This window comes from Nilaparvata lugens, chromosome 5 (assembly GCF_014356525.2).
Source record: "Nilaparvata lugens isolate BPH chromosome 5, ASM1435652v1, whole genome shotgun sequence".
Lineage (NCBI taxonomy): Eukaryota > Metazoa > Arthropoda > Insecta > Hemiptera > Delphacidae > Nilaparvata > Nilaparvata lugens.
In genome coordinates, this window is record NC_052508.1 from 22,263,224 (window position 1) to 22,289,709 (window position 26,486).

Here is a 26,486-nt window from a genome sequence, read left to right on the forward strand (position 1 = left end):
AAATATCTTATTTTGAGAGGACATCAATATTTCGCCGAAAAATATGCTCACAATTAGCGTTTTTATCAATTTTCAGCTTTTTCATTATCTTATATGAAAATATGCCCTCAAATATGTCTAAAAATAAATATGAATCAAAACTAAAATATGAATAAGCATAGGTGTCTGAAAATACTTCCCTCAAATATGTATAATTTTTTTCTTATAGACACAAATTGCTCAAATTTGGTACACAGGTCCATCTAATATATTATATTTAATTTTATTTTGAGTGAGTTTTTCCAGGGGTTCCTGTAACAAAAATGACCTTGGAAGTATAAACTCTAAAGTGTAAACAGATTTACCTTTAGTAATGACGATGCTAAATTGAAGGGTTACTTTTATCACGTTTTTCATTGAGTTTCCTATGTTTTTCTACATTTCTCAAGAGAGTTGGGAATGGATGTTTGCTATAAGTTTTCCACTTCATTCCAGTTTCGAATTTCATAGAACAATTAGACTGAAATACAATAATTCTCATAATATCTTAAAGTCTCCAATTATTTATAGTACAGTCAACGAAAGATTATAGAGGGAAAATTTTGGAACACAATTTTCGACCCCAAAGCTCTTCTAAGGGGGGTGAACATATCAAAAGTCCTCACTCCTATCCCTTGTGCTAATTGAATGGGGGTGGTTTGAAAGTACCATATTTTGTTTTTTTGCAGACGGACAAGGACTTTGGCCTTTAGTAAGTCAAAAATATGAACTCGCTTACGCTTGTTCAATTATAGTTACTTCTATCAAAAACTAACTCCTGCCCACATTTCTTTCATTCTTCTCCATATTCCAAATTTCTTCTGATTCCACATTATGTGCTCCAACCTGGAAACTGCAACTAAATAAGTCTGAGAAAGTCCATTTCCACGTCTACTGCATTGAGTCTTTCTTTGTTCCTTTCAGTCAATTCCCAAGTTATCACATTTTCTGAATATTCCCAAGCTTCTATCGTATAATGACTACTTATGATGACTACTATAATGAATACTTATAATGATTGAATCGTTCACCAGTTTCTTGATCCTGGGACTAAAAGGTTCTGACCAAAGTGGATTGAGTGGCTGAAGTCAAATTTCAACTTTCAAATTTTATAGAATATTGATTTAGGCAGGTTATTATTGGAATTAATATGAGCTTTTATATATAATGAAAGATCTTTTAAATAATCATTAGATGTCTTAATGAGTACCACACCAAAGGCACATCATCTACTTGGATGCCACGACGCGAAGAAAGGCAAAGCTGCACAGCTGGATCCAGCCCCAGTTGAAACCGCATGAAAAGTCCTAAGTAGGTTAAAATGCATTAATCGGGAGAAAATTTAATTTTGAAACAAGAGTCAACCCAAATAAGATATGAAATTGATAAAATAACTTGTCATAATTGAAATGAATTAAATATCACTTAGGGGTGCCCCCCCAAGCGAAAATTTGATTTGAGAGCGACATATTGATGTCATCTCGAAATAAGATATTAAGACTGAGTGCCAGTTGAACAAAAACTGGTTAAATTTCAACCGTGATTAATTCCACGAGAGCCAATCAGAGAAGCCGTCTTATCAAGAAGGCCTTCTCTGATTGGTTGGAAATTAGAATTTCTAACGCCCCCCAAGAAACTAGAATTAGAAGAAAAAAATTCAGCTGCAACCCCCCTCATGAATCGGAAAAACAAAAAATCTGTTATCCTAAACACCTTTGACCTTTTTTGTGACCTTTTTGACCTAGTTTTTGACCCATTCCGGCTCAGACTTTTTAATCTTTTTGGCCTTATAACTTTTCAACGATTGATTGAAAAATCCGTGCTAATCGTGAGCTCAGAGTGCATCATTTTCTCTCCAATTCCATGGATGATTTAATCATCTACGTATCTCCCTACGATTGTTGCAGTCGTTATAGTGTTGAGTGTGAAATCTTCATCAGTTCAACAACAATAAATCAATTGACAGGGAAATTTGGAGGGAACGTTTGGAGCACAATATTTGACTTTGCAGCTTTGATTGAACTAGTTGGTAGACAAACATATCAAAAGTCCTCATCCCTATCCCTTGTGCTCAAGGGATGAGGGAGGTTTAAAAGTTGCATTTTTTTCATTACTGGCTTACACGCATATTTATGTATCTTGGAAACTATATGTATTTCAGCAACATGACTAACTGAACAAAAATAAAGCTAGATAAATTTCTTACAAGTTTGACTCAGTAGAGTTTCGCGATCTTTAGTTTTCGAGATATTCACTTTCAAAAGTTTGAAACCTTTGAAAATACAATTTTTCTTCAAACTTTTTGCACTTTCAGGGCTTATTACTCAATAACAACAATGCATCGAAAAAATAAGTACTGAACGTCGGTTGTAGAGGATTCAATTCTTCCCAATTTGATTTATTATTTTACCATTTTATGCCTTCCATTGATTATTGTTATAGCAGATTTAGTGTTGAGTGTGGAATTCTCAATAGAGCAACAGGTGTCAACTCGACGGTATTCCACCTTTAGCACAAGGGTTTCCAATATGTTCAGCTCCTAACTAGTCTTAATGAAGCTGCAGAGTCAAAAATTGGGTTCCAGATATTATGTCCAAATTACATTGTCAAATGATCTACCATATTGTTGCTGTATTGAGAATTTCACACTCAACACTAAATCTTATAACGGTGCATTTTGATACACCTCAAATTTATTTGTAAAGAAGAATTGCTAGGTCTCATTGAAAGAAACCAGAAACATTATCATCAACTATACTATCAGTCGAATGGAATTGATAAGATAATAACGACTCTAAATACTATGATTATTGGCGACGGTACAAAAATAGAAGTCATTTTTCAATTATTTAATAAAAACAATAATAAAGAATTGAGGTTAATTTCTTTGGTAATAGTGCCTGTTGGCAACATCAGCAGCTGTCTAGCCGAATATCTGAAATTCGGTCAAATACCTTCAAGCAAAATAATTGCTTGCATACAGTACTCAATAAAACGAGGACAAAGGGGTTTTGTAAATTCTAGAATGCCAAATAAGGGACATAAAACGTTTGAGAAAACACAAAGATATTTATTGTATCAATACCAGTAAACAAAACATATAAAAATCATAATAAAAATAACGGAAAGTGGGATTTAGTTTAATGAGCGTAATAATACAGAAGTACATTTTGCATAAGAAAGAGTGATGTACCAATCAGAGTCTAGTATTTGGTAGGCGCTAAAAGAATATATTTCAAAAAGCCACCACGTGGTCTTTTTTAAAATGATAAAATATATTATCATTGTAAATTTTTTATATAAGTGTGATTTGCATGGGGTCGGATTCGAATGTGAGAAATATTTGCTTATTATAGAATATTATGTCTTTGTATTGCGAACTATTTATTAGAGCCAAATTACGTCATAAGGATTTGGTGAAATCCACCAATCATAGCTAGTATTTAAATTAGATGTAAATTTGTAAAAAGGAAGTACGGTAGGAAAAGACAAAAGGAAGATCTCTGAATTGCTTGCCAGGGGTCACCAGAGTCACCAGCAAAAATTGAGGTCCACAGACTAAACCCTTATTTAAAGTAATTTATGCCAAAGTTTAAATTTGAATTGTATTACAGTATTGATTAAAATTCTTATAACTCAGTGAAGTCGTTGTATGACAAGAGTTATTAAATTGATTACAGTATTTCCCCACTGGAGAAGACGACATCAGCCCACCAGACTAATAAGGCACAGGACACACAAGGCGGAATCCATGCCACATCTTCAAGTTTGGGAAAAATCTTCTCAAGTGAGTCATAAATCTTTTAAAGGGCCCTCAGTGCTACGAATTGATGAATATAATAAAGCTAGCTAATCGAAGGTTATATTCGAAAATCAAGCTTGATTCGTATTTACTTGCACATTTAATTAAAGATAAGGGAAAGTCTTATTAAGAACGCTAATTAGTATTAAAGATTTAAGTTTTCAGATGGAATTAAATAGAGAATACGTTTATTCAAATGCTAATTAATATTATCTATAGATATTCAATTTATTCTATATGCTCATATTATTATTTTTAATATTAGTATTGCATAAAAGCAATTATAAGAAAGCTCAAAGTTTCAAAGATAATTTATTTTATCTAAATTCCACTGAAGGCCGAACTCAAACCCTGAGATTTGAGAATATTTAATATTTGATATTGTTGGAATATAGAATTATAAATTTTATTCGATAAGCAAAAGCAAGTCCACAGATTGAGCCATATATATTGTATGCGGATAGTAAAAATACAAAATTTATTATTTGAGGCTAGTAAGGATAATAAAATTTTTAGTGAGCTACTACTGTGATATTTTTCTTGCATATATAATCATATTGTTTTTATATTTATTGTTTCGTGTTTTATTTTAGCTCATTGAATTTCTGTGTAATTATTTCATTTGTTGAATGGTGTACCTTTCATTTATAATCCTATCTCCATGCATGACCAATCTAGTATTAGCACGTTTTTTCATTGTTGACATATTAATAAAATTATCAACCAACTACATTCTTCACCAAATGTGTTGGATATATCAGCGATATACAGCATTGATTATCAAATCTTCAGAAATATTACATTCTCAAGATTTATTTAAATTGTTCACATTATAATCGAAATTGAATTGATTCCAAGATAAATGCATACAAGCCAGAAATGAAAAAACGCAACTTTTAAACCATCCTCATCCCTTCGGTACAGTGGCGTATAAGGGGATGTATCCCCCCCCCGCCGAAATTGAACCTGAATTTTTCTGCGTAGGGACTAGATAGCAGGGGATAAAGAAACTACAGATAGATAGCACTTCAAAATTAGTTCACTTTTTACCATCTATTATTATGAAGAAATTCAATATAGCTTATTACTTCTCTAGTTGATTATAGTTTATTCAGTTTCATGCATATCCTTAAACAAACCTCCAGCAGCTTCTTCTTAAGAGTACCCCCGAAAATCACAGTTATGATGAATGGGGGTAGTTTCTACCATGGACAGCGGACAGGAGGGACACATCCACCTAATATTTAAATAAAGTTTTATTCCCCCCAAAAAAAAACAATTCAAGTTTGAACACTCAAGTAAAAATCATGTAAATTTGAAAAAAATGTTAATCAAGTTAAAAATCAAGTTAATCAAGTTGGTTGAACTTTATTGGAGCCAAAATTTAAGAATTCTAGCTTGTTATCTAATAATGAGTAGGCCTTTTGCAAAATCACTATTTTTTTTAGTCAATTGAATGACTAATAAAATTCTACTCCATTCCATTCTATTTGTTATTCAATCAAAACCCCATAGGCCTATGAAATTTTCAAGGGAAAATCGGAATAATAAGTGGCCTACTGATCACAAAAAAAAACTTGAATGGAATGTTTGCTTTCAAGTGGAAATTGTGTGAAATCGCACCAAATTGAAGTTATATGTTCAAAATTTCCGGGGGAGGGCCCACGGACCCCCCTCTGGTGAGAGGTATTCCATACCATCCACACCCCCCGGTGACATCCTCAAAGTTTAGGTGTTTTCTACTCCAATGTTATGACCCCACCCCACCCCCCACCGCCCGAATTTTTTTTCTGGCTATTCCACTGCTTAGGCCGGTTGCAGACGAACCACTATCGGATGTGGGATGTGGGAAAGACATACCAGCACAGAACAATTCGACTAACGCAGAGTGTCTTTCACACTACATTTGAGAAAACGCTCATTAGTGCAATTGTGGTATAGAAGCTAGGGGAAGCGAGATGCTCAAACTAGAAGTACCACAATCGTAAGGAAAATAATCGCTACCACAGCGCGCAACGCCATGTGGAAGTATCAGTGCCACTTCCATGCCGGCCAATGCATTCCATATGCGCTGCGTTTGTGGTACCACAGAAGGAAAATATTAGCTCCCGCATCCCACATGCGATAGTGGTTCGTCTGCAACCGGCCTTAAGCCTACCCCTACAAGGGGTAGGGATGAGGACTTTTGATATGTTCACCTACTAACTAGTCGAAACAAAGCTACGAAGTCAAATATTGTGTTCCAAACGTTCCTCAACACTATAACGGCTGCAACAATCGTAGGGAGATACGTAAAATGATTAAATAATTAAGAGAAAGAATTGAAGAGAAAATGATTCACCATGAGCTCATGATTAGCACGGATTTTTTCAATCAATCGTTAAAAAGTTATAAGGCCAAAAATATGAAAAAATCTGAGCCGGAAGGGGTGTTCTTCAAAATGTAACACCTTCGAGAGCTTATACCTAGAAAACTAGGTACCGGGGAATGGAAGAGATATGGAAGAATGTTACAAATGAAATTTGTAGGATAATTTGTGAGCTTCAATTTTGTATTGGAATAAAAATTCTGAGAGACGCATATTGTTCGAGATATGTGAAAAAATATGGTAATACCACTCCCATCCCCTTAGAACAAGGGGTAAGAGTGAGCACTTTTGATATGTTAACCCCCTTATTACTATCCTCAAAAGAGCTGCGGGGTCGAAAATTGTGTTCCAAACTTTTCCCTCTATATTTTTTTTGTGCACTCGTTGCCTGGACTACTGAGCCTTTGTAGATGATAATTTGAACGTTTTTTGTCTATTCGGTCTTGTAAGAGCTGTGAAAACGCTAAAAAACACTTATTTTGGGCGTATCTTTGACTGTAGGCTATTTTAAAACCCTTTTGTCCACCTAAACTGAAACTTGTCTACCAAATTTGAACAGATATTTATTTATCTATAGAAGTGAAAAACTGAGAAACGCCGATTCTGAGAGTGTAGGCTATCTTTGATAAATATTCTCGTCTCATCGCAAAATTTTTAGATCCTAGCTGAACCTATGTACCACATTTGAACATTTCATCTCAATTAGTAAGTTCTTGCAAAATCGCAGAAAAACGCTAGAAAAACTCAGTAAAACCGTTTATCTTGGGCGTAGTTTTGACCTAATTCTGAAGTCCTCTCAAGACAAAATTTGTAGTACCTAATCCAGTCAATATAGACATGAAAAGGTGATGCGTTTGCAATTTATATTGTAGTTCTGATTTTCTAATATATTATTTGGATACATAACAGAAGTCCAGAACCAATTTTTTAATGCAAAATTTCCTTGTGCTAGTTACAGAATGGTCCAAAAACCTCGTATTTTCTGTTCATTTTTCAGTTTTCAGCTATTTTCTCCAAACCCTGTAATCGGACAGAAAAATTCGCTCTACTCACCGTTTTTATAGATTATAAAATGCCTAATAAAATGAGATCATTCGGAACTCTCTATCTTAAATAAGTGCCAAGTTATAATTTTTCAAAAATCAGTAGAATTTAAAAAAAATCAATTTTTGTTTTTGATTAAAAATATTTTCGGATTATTACCGTATCATTTGAATGTATAATTCAAAATCCCTCTGGGTGTATTTTTGTGCTCAACAATCTGAGACCAGGTAGAGCGCTCTATCTCATGTAGATTTGCAGGTCCTTCTGTCAACAATGCTTCTTGTATTTGGAAAACACCTAATTTTTAGCTTCAATCATCATTACCAACTTCATTGTCATCTCATTGTGATTTTGAACAATGATATATAATTTCATAAGATCATGTTCTATGAGTATCACCCGTTAGATGCACGCTTTTTTTGGTGGAGAGGTGCGCATAAGGACACCTCAAGGTTCAAAATTTCAAACACTCATAACGTTTGACACAATAATCGAATATCAATTTTCTACAGCTCATTCTTTTCGGCTTGTCAAGGCGGTTCAAAAGCATGCATCATAAGTCAAATTAGCAAATAGTAAATTCATCAACCAGTATTTCAATACACAAAAAATGTCCAATTTCTGTAAGATTACATGATTTGAAGGAAATAGCTGAAAACTGGAAAATAAACCAAAAATACGAGGTTTTTGGGCCATTCTGTATCTAGCACAAGGAAATTTTACATGAAAAAATTGGTTCTGTACTTCTGTTATGTAACCATAAACAATAATATATTAACAAATCAGAACTACCGGTACAATATAAATGGCAAGCACCATATATTGTGACTGGAATGTAGACCCTTGCTGAACTTCTGTACCAAATTTGAACATGATTTGTCAAGTACTAGTTAGTACTTGAGAAGGTCACGTCCTCTCTTGGGAGCCTGCTCGATGGACGAGAAAGCGTCCATCTTGGAGAGGTATACAATAAATTGTGGACTGGACTACAAGTATGTTTCCAGTCCTCTAGACAAGTTAGAGGATACGTCCGGACCTAAGCCGGCTCACGTACCGCCGGAACTGCGCAGTGCCACGTCCGGAATAACTGGGTGGTTCCACTGCAATACAGGCTAAACTCCTCTGTGTTACTTGCCTACCGGCTTGACACTGCTGTTGGATAGTAGCAAGAGCGTCACACCTCACGAGATATGCGTAAAGCAGGTGCTAATTTGGAGATGTGGCTCGCAGTAAGCTTGTCCAGTAAATAATGTAACTGTAAAGTCAGATTTGAAATTTGCATTTGTAACTGTAAAGCTTGACACACACATTGATTTTTGGAAGTACAATTTTTTGCCGTCCTTATAAATTCTATTAGATTAAGATGTCAAACAGATGATGCTTGTCCAGTTCCGTTTAATTTTGTAGATTTCATAAAGACGGCAAAAAATCAAACGTTCAAAAATCGATGACAGTGGTTTGTGTATAACTGGCTTTACTCTAATTTGTATGGAGCAGATGGTGGGCAAATTACCTAATTTAGAGTGGCAAATCTTGCAAATAATGCATTATTTTATAAATTACTGTTCTGTTACCTTTATGACCAGCAGTAGCCTAAATTTTGAGAAATGGACCGGTTGTGATGTTATGAGAATAAAACTAATGAAAATCAACACAAGCATGGCTAATATTGAGGTCAAGATAAAATTTCAAATCCCAAAAATTTCAATTTTCTCTATAACTTTTTCATATTAAATTATCTAATTTCAAAAAAACATTGTAAAAATGTTCTAAATTGAACTTCAGGAATATTCAAATCGAAATCATATAATTCTTTCAGTAAGTAGATTTCCAACTTCAATGAGTTTCCTTGAATACGGTATTAAATTCTTTAGTTGCTCCGGGATACAGTAGACTAGATTTATGGCAGGTTTCATTTGACTCAAATTCATGTGAGGTATCGTACATTCCAATCAACAAAACATTGTAAACTCCATTCAAGAATAAAATGGGAAAGGGTCATTGGAAACAATGTTCACATAAATCAAGATTATTTATTTACATTGAAATAAATGTAATTTACAACATCTTCATCACCATTTTTAAAACAGTTGTATTTGAAAGTGTATGATTACAATGATGAGAAGTCACATTAATGAACTATCGTATTCTACAAGAACAGACGTAGCCAAACACAGTGTGATTGTGTAGTTTCAACCAGAAAAAACTAGAAAAGTTTTGATTGAATCCATCTGATACTTGATAATTCATTATATTCATTTTTCTCGATAAATTATAGAGAACTGTACGTTCAATAATATGCAAAATAATCCTCCTTATGACTTGGTGTTAGTGTTTTCTAATCTGTAGAATGGTGTGCATTTTCTTAGAATTATTCAGCTCGTGTTTCATGGTGAAACGAGAAGTTTAATTACAATTTATCCTCGATATTGATTAACTAGAACAAGCATTGTTGAGGAAGCACAATGAATCACCGAGGACACACATCGAAATTTGAAAAAAATACAAGTTTATTTGTAGTGCTCTACTTCAGATAGGCCAGATAGCCGAAGAAAAACACTAGCTGGAATAATCTAAGCGACACCCCAGTATACTTATTCAATTTCGATTATCCATCAGTATTGGAGAACAAATCAATTTTAATAGTCTAAATTGAAATTCAACGTCTTGTGAATAAACGTTTTCCGTGGAACACGAGTTTAACAAGTCTAAAAATGTTTCATTATTATGGATTTAGATCGAATTTTGAAATTGTTATCCACAACGCCTCTAAGGGGAATGAGGAAAGAATCAATGCATTGATTTCCTTAAATTATTATTTATTTATTCTTTTGGATTTTATTGGTAGAGATCTTTTCAAATGTTCTGTCTCGCCGTAATTCCCAATATCATTTCCTAAACACTCATGTTGAAAATTCACATTGGGTTGAATATTGTAATCACTAGAATTTTTCATTTTCACTTCCTTGAATAATATGGGATTACTTGGAGGAGATTTATAATGGATTTTATCATAAAGCGTCTTTGATGCCCAAGTTAATGAGGCAATAAATTTTTGACTTTTTCATTATTTGGTTGGCTACCATTTTAGATAGAGGAAAGATATGAACTACCACTTTGTGCAGTTTTTCATTCTTGAAAAACATCTTTGAGATGTTTTACATAACTCATTATCTAATGAGTTCCAACCCCTATCACTCGGGGTGGTGATTAGAATTTCGTGTAAAGTCAAAAAGATGATTTTTTATAATTTGTTACCAGCAAGAGTTTGGTTTCATATTTAAATTGTTTTAAAAAATATTATTAATACTTTTTGGACACTCGGTAAAGTGAATATTTATTCAACGTAATCACAACAATGGTGTCTGAATTTAGAAAACTTCCATTCCAGAACATTATTCTGACAAAAACTTCTTATCGATACTTCCAAGCATCAGAGTAGGGATAAATGATTTGAATCATCTGTTGACGCACTTTAAAATCAACTTCAAAACAACATTTTGAAGATAATTATATGTTTTTTTAAGATATGAAATTAATCTTTTACTCGCATATTCACGTAACAGTTCTAAAGCAATACAATTTGTGCCAGCAATACAAAAATGTTACATCACTAATCAGCGTCATCTCATTACAGAATAAATTTACCTAGCACAATTACTCCCGTTTTAGTGGTACAGTAATCTTCTTGACTCTGTGATAATAGGCACTATTGATAAACTATTAACAGAAGCAATAAGTCAAAAGCAACAACAAACACACAATTAACACCAGAATCATTCACTCCTTTCTCATATAAAATACTTGTAAACGTTGTACGTGTTTAATTTAGTCAGTTGACAACTAAACGACGTTGGTGGGTCGAGCACCTGAACTGCTTGAGGGCGCCTGCGCCGTCTTAGTAACAATCGATGCTACCTGAAAATTTAAAATACAGAAAGACATTATTAACGAAAGCTTATATTTCAGTAAAAGATGCAATGAGCTTCCTATCAAACTCAAAGAGTATCCTATGTATGAGTTTCCTATGTATGAGTTTCCTATGCATGAGTTTCCTATGTATGAGTTTCCTATGTATGAGTTTCCTATGTATGAGTTTCCTATGTATGAGTATCCTATGTATGAGTTTCCTATGCATGAGTTTCCTATGCATGAGTTTCCTATGCATGAGTTTCCTATGTATGAGTTTCCTATGTATGAGTTTCCTATGCATGAGTTTCCTATGTATGAGTTTTCTAAGAGATGCAAAGAGTACCTATAGACTTTCTCTGTGGTATTAAGGCAGTTCGGTACACTTTTTTTAAATTGGACAATCTTTTTCAATATAAATTGTTAAGATCATTATAAGAGTGAGAAAAAGTGGCAACTGAAATTTTCAAGTGATCTAATAAGCGAATTATGGGTTGTTGAAGTGCTTAACTCCGTTTTCTTTCCAGATCATAAACGGTTTTGAATTTTCCATTGGAGTTTTTTTTTAATACATTCAGTATATCATTGGCTTTGTTCTAATATTCGTTTTTTCGCGATTAATGCCAAAATAAACAATTTATCGAATTTACAAAAATGTTACTTTTTTATGTATGAACCTTATGGGGAATAAAATGTTTTAGCTTGGAAAGATGTATTTTTTGAATTTCTAAGAGAAATTCTGTTAATATAACGTAGTCGAAACCTTTTATGATCTGAAAAGAAAACGGAGTTAGCACTTCACGGACCCATAACTCCCATAACTCGCTTATTAGACCACTTAAAAATTTCAGTTGCCACTTTATCTCACTCTTATAATGATCCTAACAACTATAATGAAAAAGATTATCCAATTTAAATAATAAAAAAGTGTACCGATACAGTGCATCAGCACATTATGTACTATATTATAGAGTGATATTCCAAACTATGATAAATAACGGGTGTTTCAAATAGGACGCACATCGAAGTTTGAGGGAATACATTTTCTGTATAGGGAATATTTTGTTCCCCCAAATAACAGTTGACACTACCGTACTCATTGTTGAATCAGTATGCACCATTTTACATTTACTAGTGCTTGTTAGTATTCATTTGTAATCTGTAGTGTCTGTGTATGTTCAACTATGTTTTTTTCAATGGATGAACGTGTGTTTGTTATTGAAAGTTAGTTCGCATATAAATCTTACGAACGAGTGAGACAAATTTAGGTTGAAATTTCCCAGTTCTGCAGTACCTAATAACGCCACAATAACGCGTCTGACCGATAAATTTCGTGAGACTGGAAGTGTACAGGATCGGAAAAGCACAGGACGACCGTCAGTGTTAACAGAACAAGTTCTGGAAACAACGTTTGACTACCTCATCCAGGAAATCACTTAGAAAGTTATCTGTACAGGCTGGATTGTCACTATCTTCCACTTTCAGGGCTACTAAAAAATTGAATCTGCGTCCTTACCGCATCGGAGTCGTTCATGAACTGAAGGATGTTGACCATGGGAAACGTATACAGTATTGTCGTTGGATACGTTCTCTTGTTAATGACAACGGTATTGAAATATTGGATCGTGTTTATTTCAGTGACGAAGCGTGGTTCCACTTAGATGGTTACGTCAACAGCCAAAACTGCCGAATATGGAGCACTGAAGATCCTCACGCATTTCAAGAACGACCATTACATGCACGTAGAATTGGTGTTTAGTGTGCGATCTCCCGGCGTCGTATTGTAGGGCTTTTATTTTTTGACAAATCTGTAGATGGTGATGTGTATCGCAGCCTTATTGAACAATTTATAGCGTTGTTAGAATTAGACGATCGAGATTGTTGGTTTCAGCAGGATAATGCAACATGCCATACTTCTGCTGAAACGATGAATATGTTACGAGAATTTTTTGACCATCGTGTGATATCAAAAGGATTGTGGCCGCAAAGATCCCCAGATCTTACTCTAGCTAACTTTTTTCTTTGGGGGAATTTAAAAAGTGAGGCTTTCAATAATAATCCTCATACACTTGACGAATTGAAGGCTAATATTGAAAGTGAGATTAAAATCATTTCTGAACAAACACTACGAAAAGTGGCTGCAAATGTTATGAAACGTGTTCGAACCTGCATTACTAGTGGAGGAAGCCATTTTGAACATTTATTGTGAAGTTTTAAAGGTAATTTGAATATAATAAAGGTAATAATTTCATACAGCATAACTTATAATTACTTTAATAACTTAATATAATAAATTCACATTCTCAAACTTGCATTTGCGTCCTTTTTGAAACAGACGTAATTATATCTATGAACTATTGATATTCTATACTTCATATTTAATTTGAAAAATATTCTTTATACTTTGCATTTCTACAAGTAAGATAAAATTGAATACATATAAAGAATGGAGAAAAATACTCATTGTAAAATAGTAATCTTACTAAAGTAATATTTTATTACTTACTAAAGTTTTAAAGAGTTACTAAAGTAATATTTCATACTAAGAGTGGAACTAATAAATTTGGAATATTAAGAGTGCGCGGTAGCAGTCGTGACCTTGAATTGTAATGCAGTCGTATATTGAATAGTCGTATAATGTCCCATTACACTAGACCAATGTGAAAAAAGTAGAATCATGCATTCATTTTGGAACATATCACGTCTACAGTTTACATTCGATCTTCTTGAAAAAAAATCTTATTGATTAAAGTATTCTTGAAATTTGAAAAAGTTAGTAAGTAATAAAATATTACTTTAGTAAGATTTAGTGAGGAATAATTATTATTCCTTCCAAAAACCTTGAAAAATTTAAACTTTAAACGTTTATTTTTTCTCTAATTATAAAGTTTTTAAAAGTAAAAATATAACAAGTACATGTTTTGAAGAATTTAATTATCTTTTCAATGATGTATAGTATGTGAATTTTCGTCCATAAACAATGGTGTTATATATTCCAAAAGATTACATTGGTCTTATCTTACTTGGGACATCAATTCAATATGGCCGACTGCTACCATCCTAAAGTTTGAAAAATATTCTTTATACTTTGCATTTCTACAAGTAAGATAAAATTGAATACATATAAAGAATGGAGAAAAATACTCATTTTGGCGAGTATTTGATTTAATACTTTCTTTAAACAGTAGTAGTATTATTCCTTCTACAGTATCAACAATGTAGCAAAATTGTCTTGAAAGTATGGCTACGGGTACGGAGTAATAAAGAATATATTTTTCTCTGTGGTATAGTCGAAGCTTAAATATAGAATGGGTACAATTATTGATCAGGGCACAATAAGTGAATTATTGCATAAATTTCAACGTGAGAATTTACAAGTTGCAAGATGTCACAGTGAAAGCAAAAGAAAGGGCACCATCAGACAATCAAAAATGTATGTACAGAGTTGGTGAGAATTATGGGAACAGCTTAATGTTACTTCAGCTTCCTTACTGAAAGTTATTTTCCAATTAGAATATGATCCCCAATGAAATAGATGAAATTGTCATCTAAACAGGATACTGATTTAATACTTTGTTTAAACAGCAGTAGTATTATTCCTTCTACAGTATCAACAAGATTACTCTTAAAGCATGCTTGCTAATGAGATACCAGACACTGATCTTGGAAAATGAATTATTTTCAAATTTTAATATGAAACTATAAGCTTTTTAAACGAAAAACTACTTACATTTTGTATAACTTGTTTCCTGAAGAAATCAGTTGTGAAAGAGCTTAATGAAGCATCACTCCTACCAAGTTTACATTTCATGTATCCAACCAAATTGGCTCCATTCAAACTGAGTGCTATACACACTAATAACTGAAAATAAAAACACTGGATTAGAGCTTAAATTGAAAAATTGACATTTAAAATAGATATAGATTTCAATTCTAATCTTGATTTGTATCAAGGCTAGTAAAAAGCATCAGTTTCAACGATTATATTTGATTTTTATAAACAAGTATCGGTAAACCTATTGCATTTCACACTACAAACCTACAGCATTCGAATAATACAATACTATTTTTCCTCGCCTCTTCTAATTTGAACAAGCCAACACCGATAAAAAAAGAAAGAGTACCTAATGAAATGCGAGCCTCTTCTGGCGCCATACATGAATCGTAGCCCTGTGAAATCTCTCACTTATTTCATTTCGAATATCTCATGTATACAATGTAACAATGTACAGTAAATGTACAAACTGTAAAAATGTAACAGTAAATGTACAAACTGTAAAAATGTAACAGTAAATGTACAAACGTGAAAACCAAAACGTTCACTAATTTGGCTGACCGATCTCAGCAAATAATTTATAATTCTCTTTAGCTAATGCATTGTTGATTCCTCTAAAGACCTCTATCAGTTGGTTCACTCATTCCAATTTAACAGAGCTATCAATATTATGTTTTGTTCAAAATGTGTCACATTCCCAAAAATGACCACTTCTCAGGGGCGCCATTTAGGGGTGGCAGGGGGGGTGCCTAGGCCTCCCCAAGGATCAGATGAATAATGAAAATTCGGGTCTATCTACACGAATCCTTAGAATCTCATACTGATTTAATACTTTGTTTAAACAGCAGTAGTATTATTCCTTCTACAGTATCAACAATGTAGCAAAATTGCCTTGAAAGTATGGCTACGGGTACGGAGTAATAAAGAATATATTTTTCTCTGTGGTATAGTTGAAGCTTAAATATAGAATGGGTACAATTATTGATCAGGGCACAATAAGTGAGTTATTGCAGAATTTCAACGTGAGAATTAACAAGTTGCAAGATGTCACAGTGAAAGCAAAAGAAAGGGCACAATCAGACAATCAAAAATGTATGTAGGCTACAGAGTTGGTGAGAATTATGGGAACAGCTTAATGTTTCTTCAGCTTCCTTACTGGAAGTTATTTTCCAATTAGAATATGATCCCCAATGAAATAGTCATTGTAAAAGAAAAATTTACCTGTTTCCATGATTTTTAAGAAATCTGTTTCAGTGTATTCCTACTTTAGGGCTATATTTCTCTGTAGGCCTAAATTTCTAATAAATATTTTATTTTTTAATAACTAATAATGTATATGTTTGTATTGATACTTCAACCACATTTGTATAGAACTGGAAAAAATGAAGAATATAATATCATCTTCGAATGTAACATTTATTGGGAAAAACCCAGGACTCTCTATCCTTTGGGGGTATTCCTTCCCCCCTTATACCTCTTGGTTCTTAACCCCCTCCCCATCAGTTTGGTGAAATGGCGCCACTGCCACTTCTGGAGAGTATCAAGTTATTTATCAATTAAAATAACCAGTGATTAAACTTATTGTTTTCGTTGAATTCAGTTTTATACCATGTGCCACGAATCTATTTTTCCGGCAATGTCATCAATGGTCGAATAAAAATATTCCTTCAAGTCTGATCCGCTGGCCTAAAGCCGGTTTAACTTACTGTACAATAAATTGTAAACCAAGAAATTGGGTAAAATGGTAAAATCTACCATAATTTAAAAGTCTGAAGAATGATAAATTGAAATGGAAGAGCGAAATTACATTTTTTCTGAGGACGATGCCCACATGAGCACTAGGCTTGTGCGAGGGTAATTATGAGAGATAAGAGGACCTACAGCTTAAGTTGAGTCCCGAACCACGAGGAAGTGATTTTTTAAACTCATAAATAGTATTTAGAAAGTTCGGCTCTTAAAGTGGTTACCCTTAGAATCGATTAGCAGACGCATGGAGCATACATGGAGCTTACGTGACCATACTACAGAACCAGTCATAATACTATGCTCCAATATAGCCAGTCTTACTAGCTTTACAGCAGAAGAGTAATAGCTGAAAGTGTCAAGGATATACATCATTGTTCGGAACGCGTCATTGTTGACTCATATAAGTACGGAAAAAATAGAAATATCGAGTGACCTGGCTGGCTTAGGTCTGGTGTTACAGTTTTCAGTTCGCAACTGATCAATTTCAGGGCCTCTGATATAACCTAACGACTGCTTTTTAGGCAGCCGGGACAAAATATAAAGGATAGATAAGTAGCCTACGGTAAAGCAAGACTTTTAATAGTTCTGGTATAATTTATCACTACGTGGGGTTTACCAAAGCATGTCGTTGAGGAGCTGGAAACTCTCAATGTTGTTGATTGAAGGATGAGGAAACGCGTAAACGATATTTACAGGAGGAGGAGAACTCTAGTCTTAGATGGGAAATTCATTATATTTTTCTCAATTCAATTAATTCGCATTTAGTTCCACTCAATCGAAGCACTGAAATCGAACGGAGAAATATCCTGATAAGCTAATTCAGAAATATAATACAGTATGATAAAATATAATGTAGAGTATCTTTTCCTCAAAATAAATGTTAGTGTTATACATTATATTTGAATGTACTTACTAGCCATTTAAAGTTGAATCTGACTAGAGCAAGCAGGAAGAATATGGCCCACATGGCTGGAGCGGCAATCAGCGCCACCCAAAATATGCGCGCCTCTCGTGCATTCACCCTGTTCTGTTGGTCGCCCTGGACAGGGAGCATCTCTTGAATACTTATGCAAATTAACTCAACAACGACAACATCCACATTTGAAATATCACACAATTTAAATAACTTAAGTAATAATTCAAATTCAAAATCAATGATACAAACATGTTTGAATAATAGTAACAAAAATACAGAGAAAGAATATTCTTCACATGAGCTAAGTTTTGAAAGAAGAGTCGGAATCGATTTATCTGATTTGTGTAGAAGAAGTCATATAAATAAGTAATCATAAGAGGACGAATAAGATTAGTAGGGATTAGTTATTGAAAAAAGGTAGGAAAGACAATATGATAACGTGAAACTTCATAATAATATTTCATACTGCATGAATGTGAGTGAGAGTGAGATTCATCTTATTTCTGGGGTCAAAAAGTAGAAATATGGTAGCCGCATCAACAAGCTTGCATTTTCTTGCTCCTGTTTCAAGGATATTGATAACTTTAATAGCTTAATAAAATTATCATGTACAGAACATTCATATATTATTCTAAATTTTGATATGTAATTATTTATTTATAAAAATTCACAAATATATTATGATTACAATTAGTAGACCAATGCAAGTATTGATAGAAGTATTTATGTTATTCGATATAATATTACTTTTTGAAAAACTAACTTGAAAATTTTTGAATGATACAATAACAAACTAGACATCCGTACTGTACACAAGTGAGTATATCAAAAGCTTGGCATGAATAATAATTTGATGGTGATGCAAGTGGAGTCTGGTGTGTTTTTAATATACAGTGAGTCATATGTATGGGAACCCTTCAATAAATTGGAGACTGTTGTAGATATAATACTGTAACTTTCAGGATAATGTATTGGTCAAATACTCTACATTTCGAGGTTGAATTTCAACTGAATTTCAACCCCTCATAAGGGAGTGACTAAGGGGTTGTAACTCGAATATTTTAAATGTAAACGCCCATTGTGTTGGTACATCATTTTAAAAGCCTTTTTAAAACAAGAAAGATAGCATCAATTAAAGTGTTCTATGATACTTGTATCCAAGATGGCGGCTGATTGAAGTTTTAAAGGAAATGAGGGGTTGTAACTCAAATATATTGAATGTAAACACCCATTGTGTGGTAAATCATTTTCAAGGCCTTCCTAAAACAAGGAAGATGAAATCAATAAAAATGTTCTATGATACTTTTATCCAAAATGACGGCTGATTGAAATTTTAGTTTTTAAAGAAATAATTGATAAAGTTCAATCAGCCGCCATTTTGGATAAAATTATCATAGAACATTTTTATTAAACTAAATCTTTCATTAAACTAAACTTAATCTTTCTCATTTTGAAAAGGCCTTTAAAATTATGTATCACACAATGAGTGTTTACATTCAAAATATTCGAGTTAAATAGTATGAGGGGTTGAAATTCAATTGTACCTCAAAGGGTAGAGTATTTGACCAATAACTTATTCTGAAAGTTACAGTATTATATCTACAACAGTCTCCAACTTATTGAAGGGTTCCCATACATATGACTCACTATGTATATTAAACTGTATATTTATTTATTGGATAAAGTAAACAATACAGTAGTATTTATATTTTGACTAATATCTTGTCCAATCCATAGTCAATAAATAAGGCACTTATAATGCCAAGGTTCGGATTCCAGGGTACTTATTAAATCTAATGGACCATAACATTTATAATATTAGATCTATAGGTTCAATGGTCCATTAACTTTAATAAGTGGTCTTGAAACCCGGCCTGATTTTTTTTTTAATTTGATTGACAAAGATAATAAAGGTTCCTCTCCGTGGTTATTTTATTCCTATTCAAAATTATTGGAACAAACTCTGATTAACATTCATATAGCCACTTTTAAATAATTATAATATCAACTACCAACGCCCGGTTTTCAGGACAATTATTGAATCTGATGAAACATTAAATCTATTAGTTTAATAGTCCACTGAATTTAAAAGTGCTCTAAAAACCAGGCCCAAAAATTTTACAACTTACATGTGTTAGTTGACAATGATAATAAATAATTTTTTCATGGTCATTTTATTCCGATTCAATATGATTGGAACAAACTCTGATGAAATATTGATGGATTTTCTCGTAATGAATTGATAACCATACAGATCCAAAGGAAGAATGAGTAGTGAAGATATTGATAGTGGAAATATGATAATGATAGTGATGATAGTGAAGATATTGCATTTGACTATTGCTAGTTTTGAATAATAGAATACCTCATCACTAGACCTCACCTTTCTGGACTCGAATACCCAGTGAGAAACTCCCTCATCATCCACATAGTTCCACCATCTTAAACCTACCATCAGTCTACCTGAAAAATTGAATTTAATAAAGTAGCCTTTATAAAATATTGTATTTTATTTTTAAAAAATAATGACTAGTATTTAATACTTTGCTATCATTTTGTTTGGTTTTTGACACACAATCCTGAAGCTTTTACAAATAATTTTTATTTTATAGTTACTAAACTTGAAGTCATTGTGCTCAAGAAAAATTGAATATGCGTTAGGCTTTTCATTGATACAACAAGGTTTCAATTTATACAAGTCACATTAGGTATTCACATAAGCTTGGGTGACATGATCTGAGAGATCAATTAGTTTGACAGGATTCAAATCCACGACTGCTCCAGAATCTGACTGAGCTTCCAAAGTCCATAAATTTTGATAATTTTCATAATCAAACAATCGAAAAAAGCAATTCCCTAGTAAATATTATAATTTACTAGCTGGCCCGGCGAACTTCGTACCACCAAATAGTTTACTAGCTGGCCCTTCGTACCGCCAAATAGTGCAAAATGCATTTCATGACAAACTTTGGCTGGATGCACACCTAAGGAGGCGCGATGCGGCATTCTGCATTCATCAGGTGCTTCTTGCTTATTGGTTTGAATGGAAGAACTCACACACACTGAATCGGGTATGGCGTGGAACGGTGTCATAAGGCAATCTCCATAACTTGAACACTTTGTATCACCAAGCCGCGCCTCCTCAGGTGTGCTTAGCCTTAGCTTAATCTGATGCACTATATTTTTATGAAAATTATCCAACAATCAGTATTTACATTAATAGCTCAATATGGGCTTCCTATGTGCTTAGCTGTGCAGCAGTTACTATTTTTAGTTATAGTTGAATGTAGCTTGCTGGGAATTGAATGGTATATCTCCTTGCTGTTGATTTTCCCGTGCATATTCTAAATTTACAACATTTCGAGTTCTACGACCCAAGTTTAGAAGTCGTTCGAACCGCGGCCTTCTTAAGAATTAAAATATTGTGAATCAGTAGAAAGAAAATGGAAGAACAGATATATCGACGGCTGTTGGATGACGCAAATGATTATTGTAACAGCTAATTTTTATTTCTGTGTGTGGCCAGCTCACAAATCTTCTCCCATAAGGATTACATGTAAACTTTAAAGGACCGTAGGAGTCCTGGAGTCGGATTATAAATTTGTTAGGCCATAAACCTGGACCTGAACATAACGAACATAACTAAAAAAAATCAATGAATTGTGCACACATAAAAAAGTTATTGAATGTCAACATTTGAGGCTCGATTTTTATTTATATAAAAGATCATAGTAATACTGAAATGCTACAAAGCAAAAATATATAGTGACGTTGATTTGTAAACAAAATAATTATCATTCATCTAGAAATTAAATTAGGAACATATTCATAAACTCAATGAATTGGTTAAATAAGAATAAAATTTTGTTATTCAATTATAGCCTAAAGCTGCGTTTACACCAAAGTTATAAACAAAATGGTCATAGCTTAATCTTTATAGTTTCTATTGGATTAAACATAACTGATCATACACATAATAAACACATGTGTTTGTCAAGTTCCGTTCAATCTAATAGAATCTATAAAGATTAAGTTATTAACAATTTGTTAATAACTTTGGTGTAAACTCAGCTTAAATTATTTCTAAAATTGTATTTTGGAAAATACCTAGAAAACGAATTGTTATGGCCAATTCGTTAAGGTACTACTCACCTGTGATATTTTTCACAGTCCAAAAATCCATGGAAAGAAGTAGTACGATTATCACAAAACTTGTAATGAAGCCATCACTAAACCAACTACAAAACATGTACAAAACTATTGCAGAACATCGGAATGCGAGATGAAAGAATGTCACGTACGGGTGTCTGAAAACAAATAAAAGAATCTTAATTAAGAATAATTAACATGATTCCTCTAATAATCAAATAGAAGAAATACAAAGCAAACAAATACTTTATCATAGATCAGATGCGATTTTTAAAACCATAGAATAATACTACAGTATAGAACATCATAGCTCTTCAACTTTAAAATATTGATTGCATATTGTCTGATCAAGCTCTTTTTCTGTTAGTTTATGAGAGATACAACATTTGTAATACGAATCTTTCCAAGCTACCGTAATGGGATCCTAGTTAAGCTCCATCATGTTATTCGGTGCAAGTGCAAAGCTTAGAGAACAGTCTTTATCAATTTTACAGTGAACCTCAGATGGAGGCATACCCTATCTAGCCAACATCATAATTAATTAGATTTTAAAGATTCCTTAGCTAAAGACGCTTTTAAAAAAGTGTGTATCAAACACTCGACAACTCTTTGGTCTGCTGTTAAGGACTCGCCACACCAAGCTCGCCAGTACCGCCGAGGTAGTACCGCTGGTGGTAGTTTTCTCGGCTGAGCACGCCACACCGAAAAACGTCCGCTAGCGGTAGTCTCCGAGTAGTGAGTCTAGTAGTGGGGGGTGAGACGTACTAGTTGCGTTGTGTTGCAAGGAGGAGAGGTGCGCATGCGCTACCTCTTCGAATCGCCTGCCATGTATTCAGGTTGAGCGCGCCACACTGAGCTCGCTTTGTCCGCCGTACTACCTCTCAGCGAAGTTTTGTTGAATCGCCTAGCAGGCGGTCGTAGGTGGTAGTGCGCCGTACTACCGCCGCGGTAGCGAGCTCGGTGTGGCGCGCTCAACTTGAATACATGGCTAGCGATTTTTAAAACTTCGCTACCGCCGCGGTAGCGAGCTTGGTGTGGCGTGCCCTTTAGAGTTGTCAGTTCAATTTCCGGGTTTTTGACTTGACCTAACGACTCTTGAAAATCCGAAACACAGGAGTTCTCAAAATAATATTCTTGAACGTGCTAGGGTTTGAACACAGGGCTTCTAGATTAAGCCTGCGTCTAATTTGCGACTAGATTGCAAGAATTCCTATATTTCATTAAAGACTGTTATGATGATGTGTCACAATGTTAATAATTGAAATTTAATACTTTTGTGACACAAACAGAAAATACCGTAATGGAAAAATCCAACTAAATTTTCAAGAGCATGAAAATAATAACGCCCACTCACACAAGTTTATTCTTTGATGAAATCTGACCATCCTCCTCTTCTTCTCCGAATCCTAACGTATCGTCATCTAGCAAAGGAACCTGAAACATAACCATGATAAAAGTAATAAAATGAGTGCTTTGGTTAAAGAGAAACATGGATCTAAAATTATTCTATCATTCATTTTTTTTCTGTAAAAACCGATCAAACAAACTCTAGATGATAGATTATTGGTTTAGCAAGTGATAGATTATATGCTACAAAAAAATAAGAAGGTATCAAGAAACTAGTAACTGGAATTGATCATGAATACCGTCAAGGATATTATTTGTGCTACGCAAAATCTTACAAACACCAATGCCAATAGAGTATTTCCTTCATTAAAAATGCCCAAATAAGTTTTTCTTCGCTTCAGACTGCTATAGTGAGGTCCACGTTATAATGGCAGTATTTGATTAACTTAGGTCTTCTTGGCATCCTTATTTATCATTCGACAAAGCAGTCCTTTGCTAGATCCAAAGCGTTGCCAGATAGTTTTTTGCAATGTAGAAATATAGTTTATTAATAAAATGTTTATCTCAATTAGGCTATAAAAATTTATAATGATATCATTAAAAAATATATTTTCTTGGCGAATAAAATATAATTATTTTCATCAGGAACGAACAGTTAATATTGCAACAGATATGCCGGTATCAGCTACTCTCTATAGAAGGCAGTGGCAAGGCAGAGAATCGGAAACGCTGTTTTTCTATCTTTCTCTACTGTCATTGAAACGTGGACCTCTCTATGGGTTGAGTACCGTCAAGAGAGAACGGTAATAATTGAGCGGCTGATTAACCTTCCGGCAGTGTCGCTCTTTGAAAAAATACAACCGTAACAGTTTTTTTGCTGCACAAAACTATTGGATGGGGTGGTGTTTGTGAATGAGTCACCTATGCATTCCAAAACTTTCTCCCCATCACTCCACTGAGTTTCAGTATCAATCGAGCAAAGGTTCAGTCTTTAGGTGCCATTTAGTCGCGACAGTGCATAAGTCGCACTGTGCATAAGATAGGGAAAGACTGTATGCGGGGACTGTAAACGAACCAATAACACAGAATTTATGGCTTTACTTGGCGTACCTTATTAGGCTGCGCAATGGTAATCATCCAATAGGCTTAAACAATCCAAGAAGATGGAAAATGTAATAAATTAAAGTCGGGCGCAACTACCGGAAGCACTGTATTAGATCTATAGTTTGAACGAGAGTTTAGATAATAAAAAAATAAATATGTAATTCTTACAGTGTGATTTATTTAGAAATGCATGGTTATTTATCTAGACTTTAATCAAATCAGTAAATACAGAGCAAGATAAGGTTAGTTTTTACATCAACAATACATTTATTTTATTTACTTGATTAACATTATTATTCTGTTTTAAATTTATTTTTTCTGTAATTAGCCTAATTGATATTAGGAAGCTATAAAACATCTTTAGTATTAATTAAAATCAATAATATAATAGCACATCATCTTAAAGTGAGATTTGGACAACTACTTAAATTTAAATGACAACAAGAGAGATTCTTAGCATGTAAAAATGAAAAAGTTTATGTGACTAAATTATGCAAAATACAAGATGTATACTAACATTTGCTGATGCCATTACAATGCATTATAATAAATATGAAACAGTTTAATTGTTATACGTAAACACTGACTCGGTGTTGCAGTTTGCAGAATACTCATACTTGGCTCTGGCTGGTTTTGAAAGATGGAACAGCTGTTTGTCAATTTGACAAATGGCATTAATTTGAAGCGAAATTTAAAAAATAATGTATTTCTATGAAGATTGTCACTTGATGCAAAATTTTATTTTTTATTTCATTAAAATTTGATTAGATAATGACTATCAATAAGCTTAATTATGTTTTATTATATACTGTTATTGAATATTATAAACCAGTCTCTCAGCATATCTGTCTAGACGGAACAAAAATATAAATTGCACAGATCAAGAATATACTATTCATTCACTATACGATAACTTTTTTCAAAAGTGAATAATTTATATCATTTGTATTCTTGTTCTTCTATATTTTATTAATTTTAGAAGGATACTATAATTCTATTTTATAAGTTCAAGAAAGTAGCCCTGAATTCATACATTTTGAATTGGATTATTTGTTGAGCTTGAACTAGTTGAAATTTACTTTGAAACTGGAGTCAGTGATAATGATTAGACAACATGATTGCTTATTCTCTTTTTCCTGACAAAATGCTTACTTGTAAATAAGTATGTTGGTAACGCAATACATTACCTCTTGGTCAAACTCTACAACGTGGAATCGATCGTTACACTTGTTTATTCCAAACAGGGTACTCTGAAAGAAGCCTTTAGAAAGCTCCTGTAAAGCAAATCAGATGATCAAATAATTGCAATCAGCTGAAAGATGAAGACGTCAATTCGCATTCAGACGACAAAAAGTTGTGGTACTGGTTGTGAGTGTGACAAATTTGTTTTGTGATTGTGAGCTCGGGATGTTTCTTTTCTTTGTAAAATATTATTCAATCGGTCTTAAGTTCTTCCCATAGCATAAGTCGAATATTTTTTATTTACATTTTTGTCGGTTGAATAAATAAAAATGATTCAGGGCTACAGTCCCATAGTTCAAACCTTGTTAGGAACGTTATTTACATGGGGTCTTACTGCGGCCGGTGCTGCATTAGTTATTGTAATTAGAGGAAAACAAGTAAGTATTCTGATAAGATATGATAAATATGCTTCTTTTGTCTCCGAGGCGACAGAAAAGTAATTGAAAAAATATTTATCTTGAGTTATTGCTGTTTTAAAGATGAGTTAAAAATGTATGCATACCTACCCTAGCAACTTTTCATCATAAATTAAACCCTTATATTACCAAATTTTTGGACATTCACTTCATGTATGGTATTAAGTTGAAATTTTTAAATAAGATATAAAATAAACTTGAATTTAAGTTTTTTGTAAAGTTGTTTTATCATGTTTATGGTTTTTGTATTTGTAGACAAAAATATCCAAGCCACTCCCAGGCTCTTTTTATTCAGTAAAGTCGCTTTTATGAAAAAAATTATAAGATCAGTAAATTATTTAAATTAATAGAACTGGAATCACAATGTGCTTGTACTTGCAAGTTAAAAGCAGTACTAAACTTGTAACCTCTTGAATATAGGTCTAATATGTTCATTTGAGTTTGCACCACTTATAATATGATAATCTTTATTTCAGAGGGAATACTTTTTCCGCATCTTAACACTGTCTCCAGAATTTGATTCCGTATGAGTATGACAGCTCATTGTAGAAACACCCATAATAATATTATATACTTTCATTAGTACTTGTCTGTCCACTATTTTATGTAGGCAGTGTGCTAGGCAACACACTAGACTATTGATTTGCTCC

The 26,486-nt window shown here is 33.4% G+C and overlaps 2 protein-coding genes across 3 annotated transcripts in view; one reads left to right on the forward strand and one right to left on the reverse strand.

The window, feature by feature from the left end:
- Positions 1 to 9,249: 9,249 nt before the first annotated feature.
- On the reverse strand, positions 9,250 to 24,818 carry LOC111056586 (uncharacterized Golgi apparatus membrane protein-like protein CG5021). 2 transcript variants are annotated; one of them, XM_022343967.2, is made up of 7 exons: positions 24,696 to 24,818; positions 23,082 to 23,161; positions 21,731 to 21,885; positions 19,962 to 20,041; positions 17,576 to 17,689; positions 14,872 to 15,003; positions 9,250 to 11,150 (listed from the first exon to the last, which is right to left on the reverse strand). In XM_022343967.2, exons 1-7 carry the CDS (start codon positions 24,708 to 24,710, stop codon positions 11,076 to 11,078), a joined length of 651 nt encoding a protein of 216 aa, XP_022199659.1. In that variant the 5' UTR covers positions 24,711 to 24,818; the 3' UTR covers positions 9,250 to 11,075. The 2 variants fall into 2 exon arrangements, with proteins under 2 accessions (XP_022199659.1, XP_022199658.1); XM_022343966.2 differs by having other exon boundaries at positions 17,576 to 17,701.
- Positions 24,819 to 25,498: 680 nt separating this feature from the next.
- Positions 25,499 to 26,486, forward strand: part of LOC111048931 (zinc transporter ZIP11) — a 122,200-nt gene continuing 121,212 nt past the window's right edge. The window contains exon 1 of the mRNA XM_039427949.1: positions 25,499 to 25,797. Within this exon, the coding sequence (XP_039283883.1) occupies positions 25,690 to 25,797 (108 nt within the window). The 5' untranslated portion in view covers positions 25,499 to 25,689. The remainder of the gene's footprint in view (positions 25,798 to 26,486) is intronic.

Coding starts and splice junctions, on each gene's coding strand:
- LOC111056586 (XM_022343966.2), bottom strand. Junction 21,886..23,081: donor TCATCAAAGAATAAACTTGT/GTGAGTGGGCGT, acceptor ATTTGTTTTCAG/ACACCCGTACGTGACATTCT. Junction 15,004..17,575: donor GATTCAACTTTAAATGGCTA/GTAAGTACATTC, acceptor TTTTATTTTCAG/TTATTAGTGTGTATAGCACT.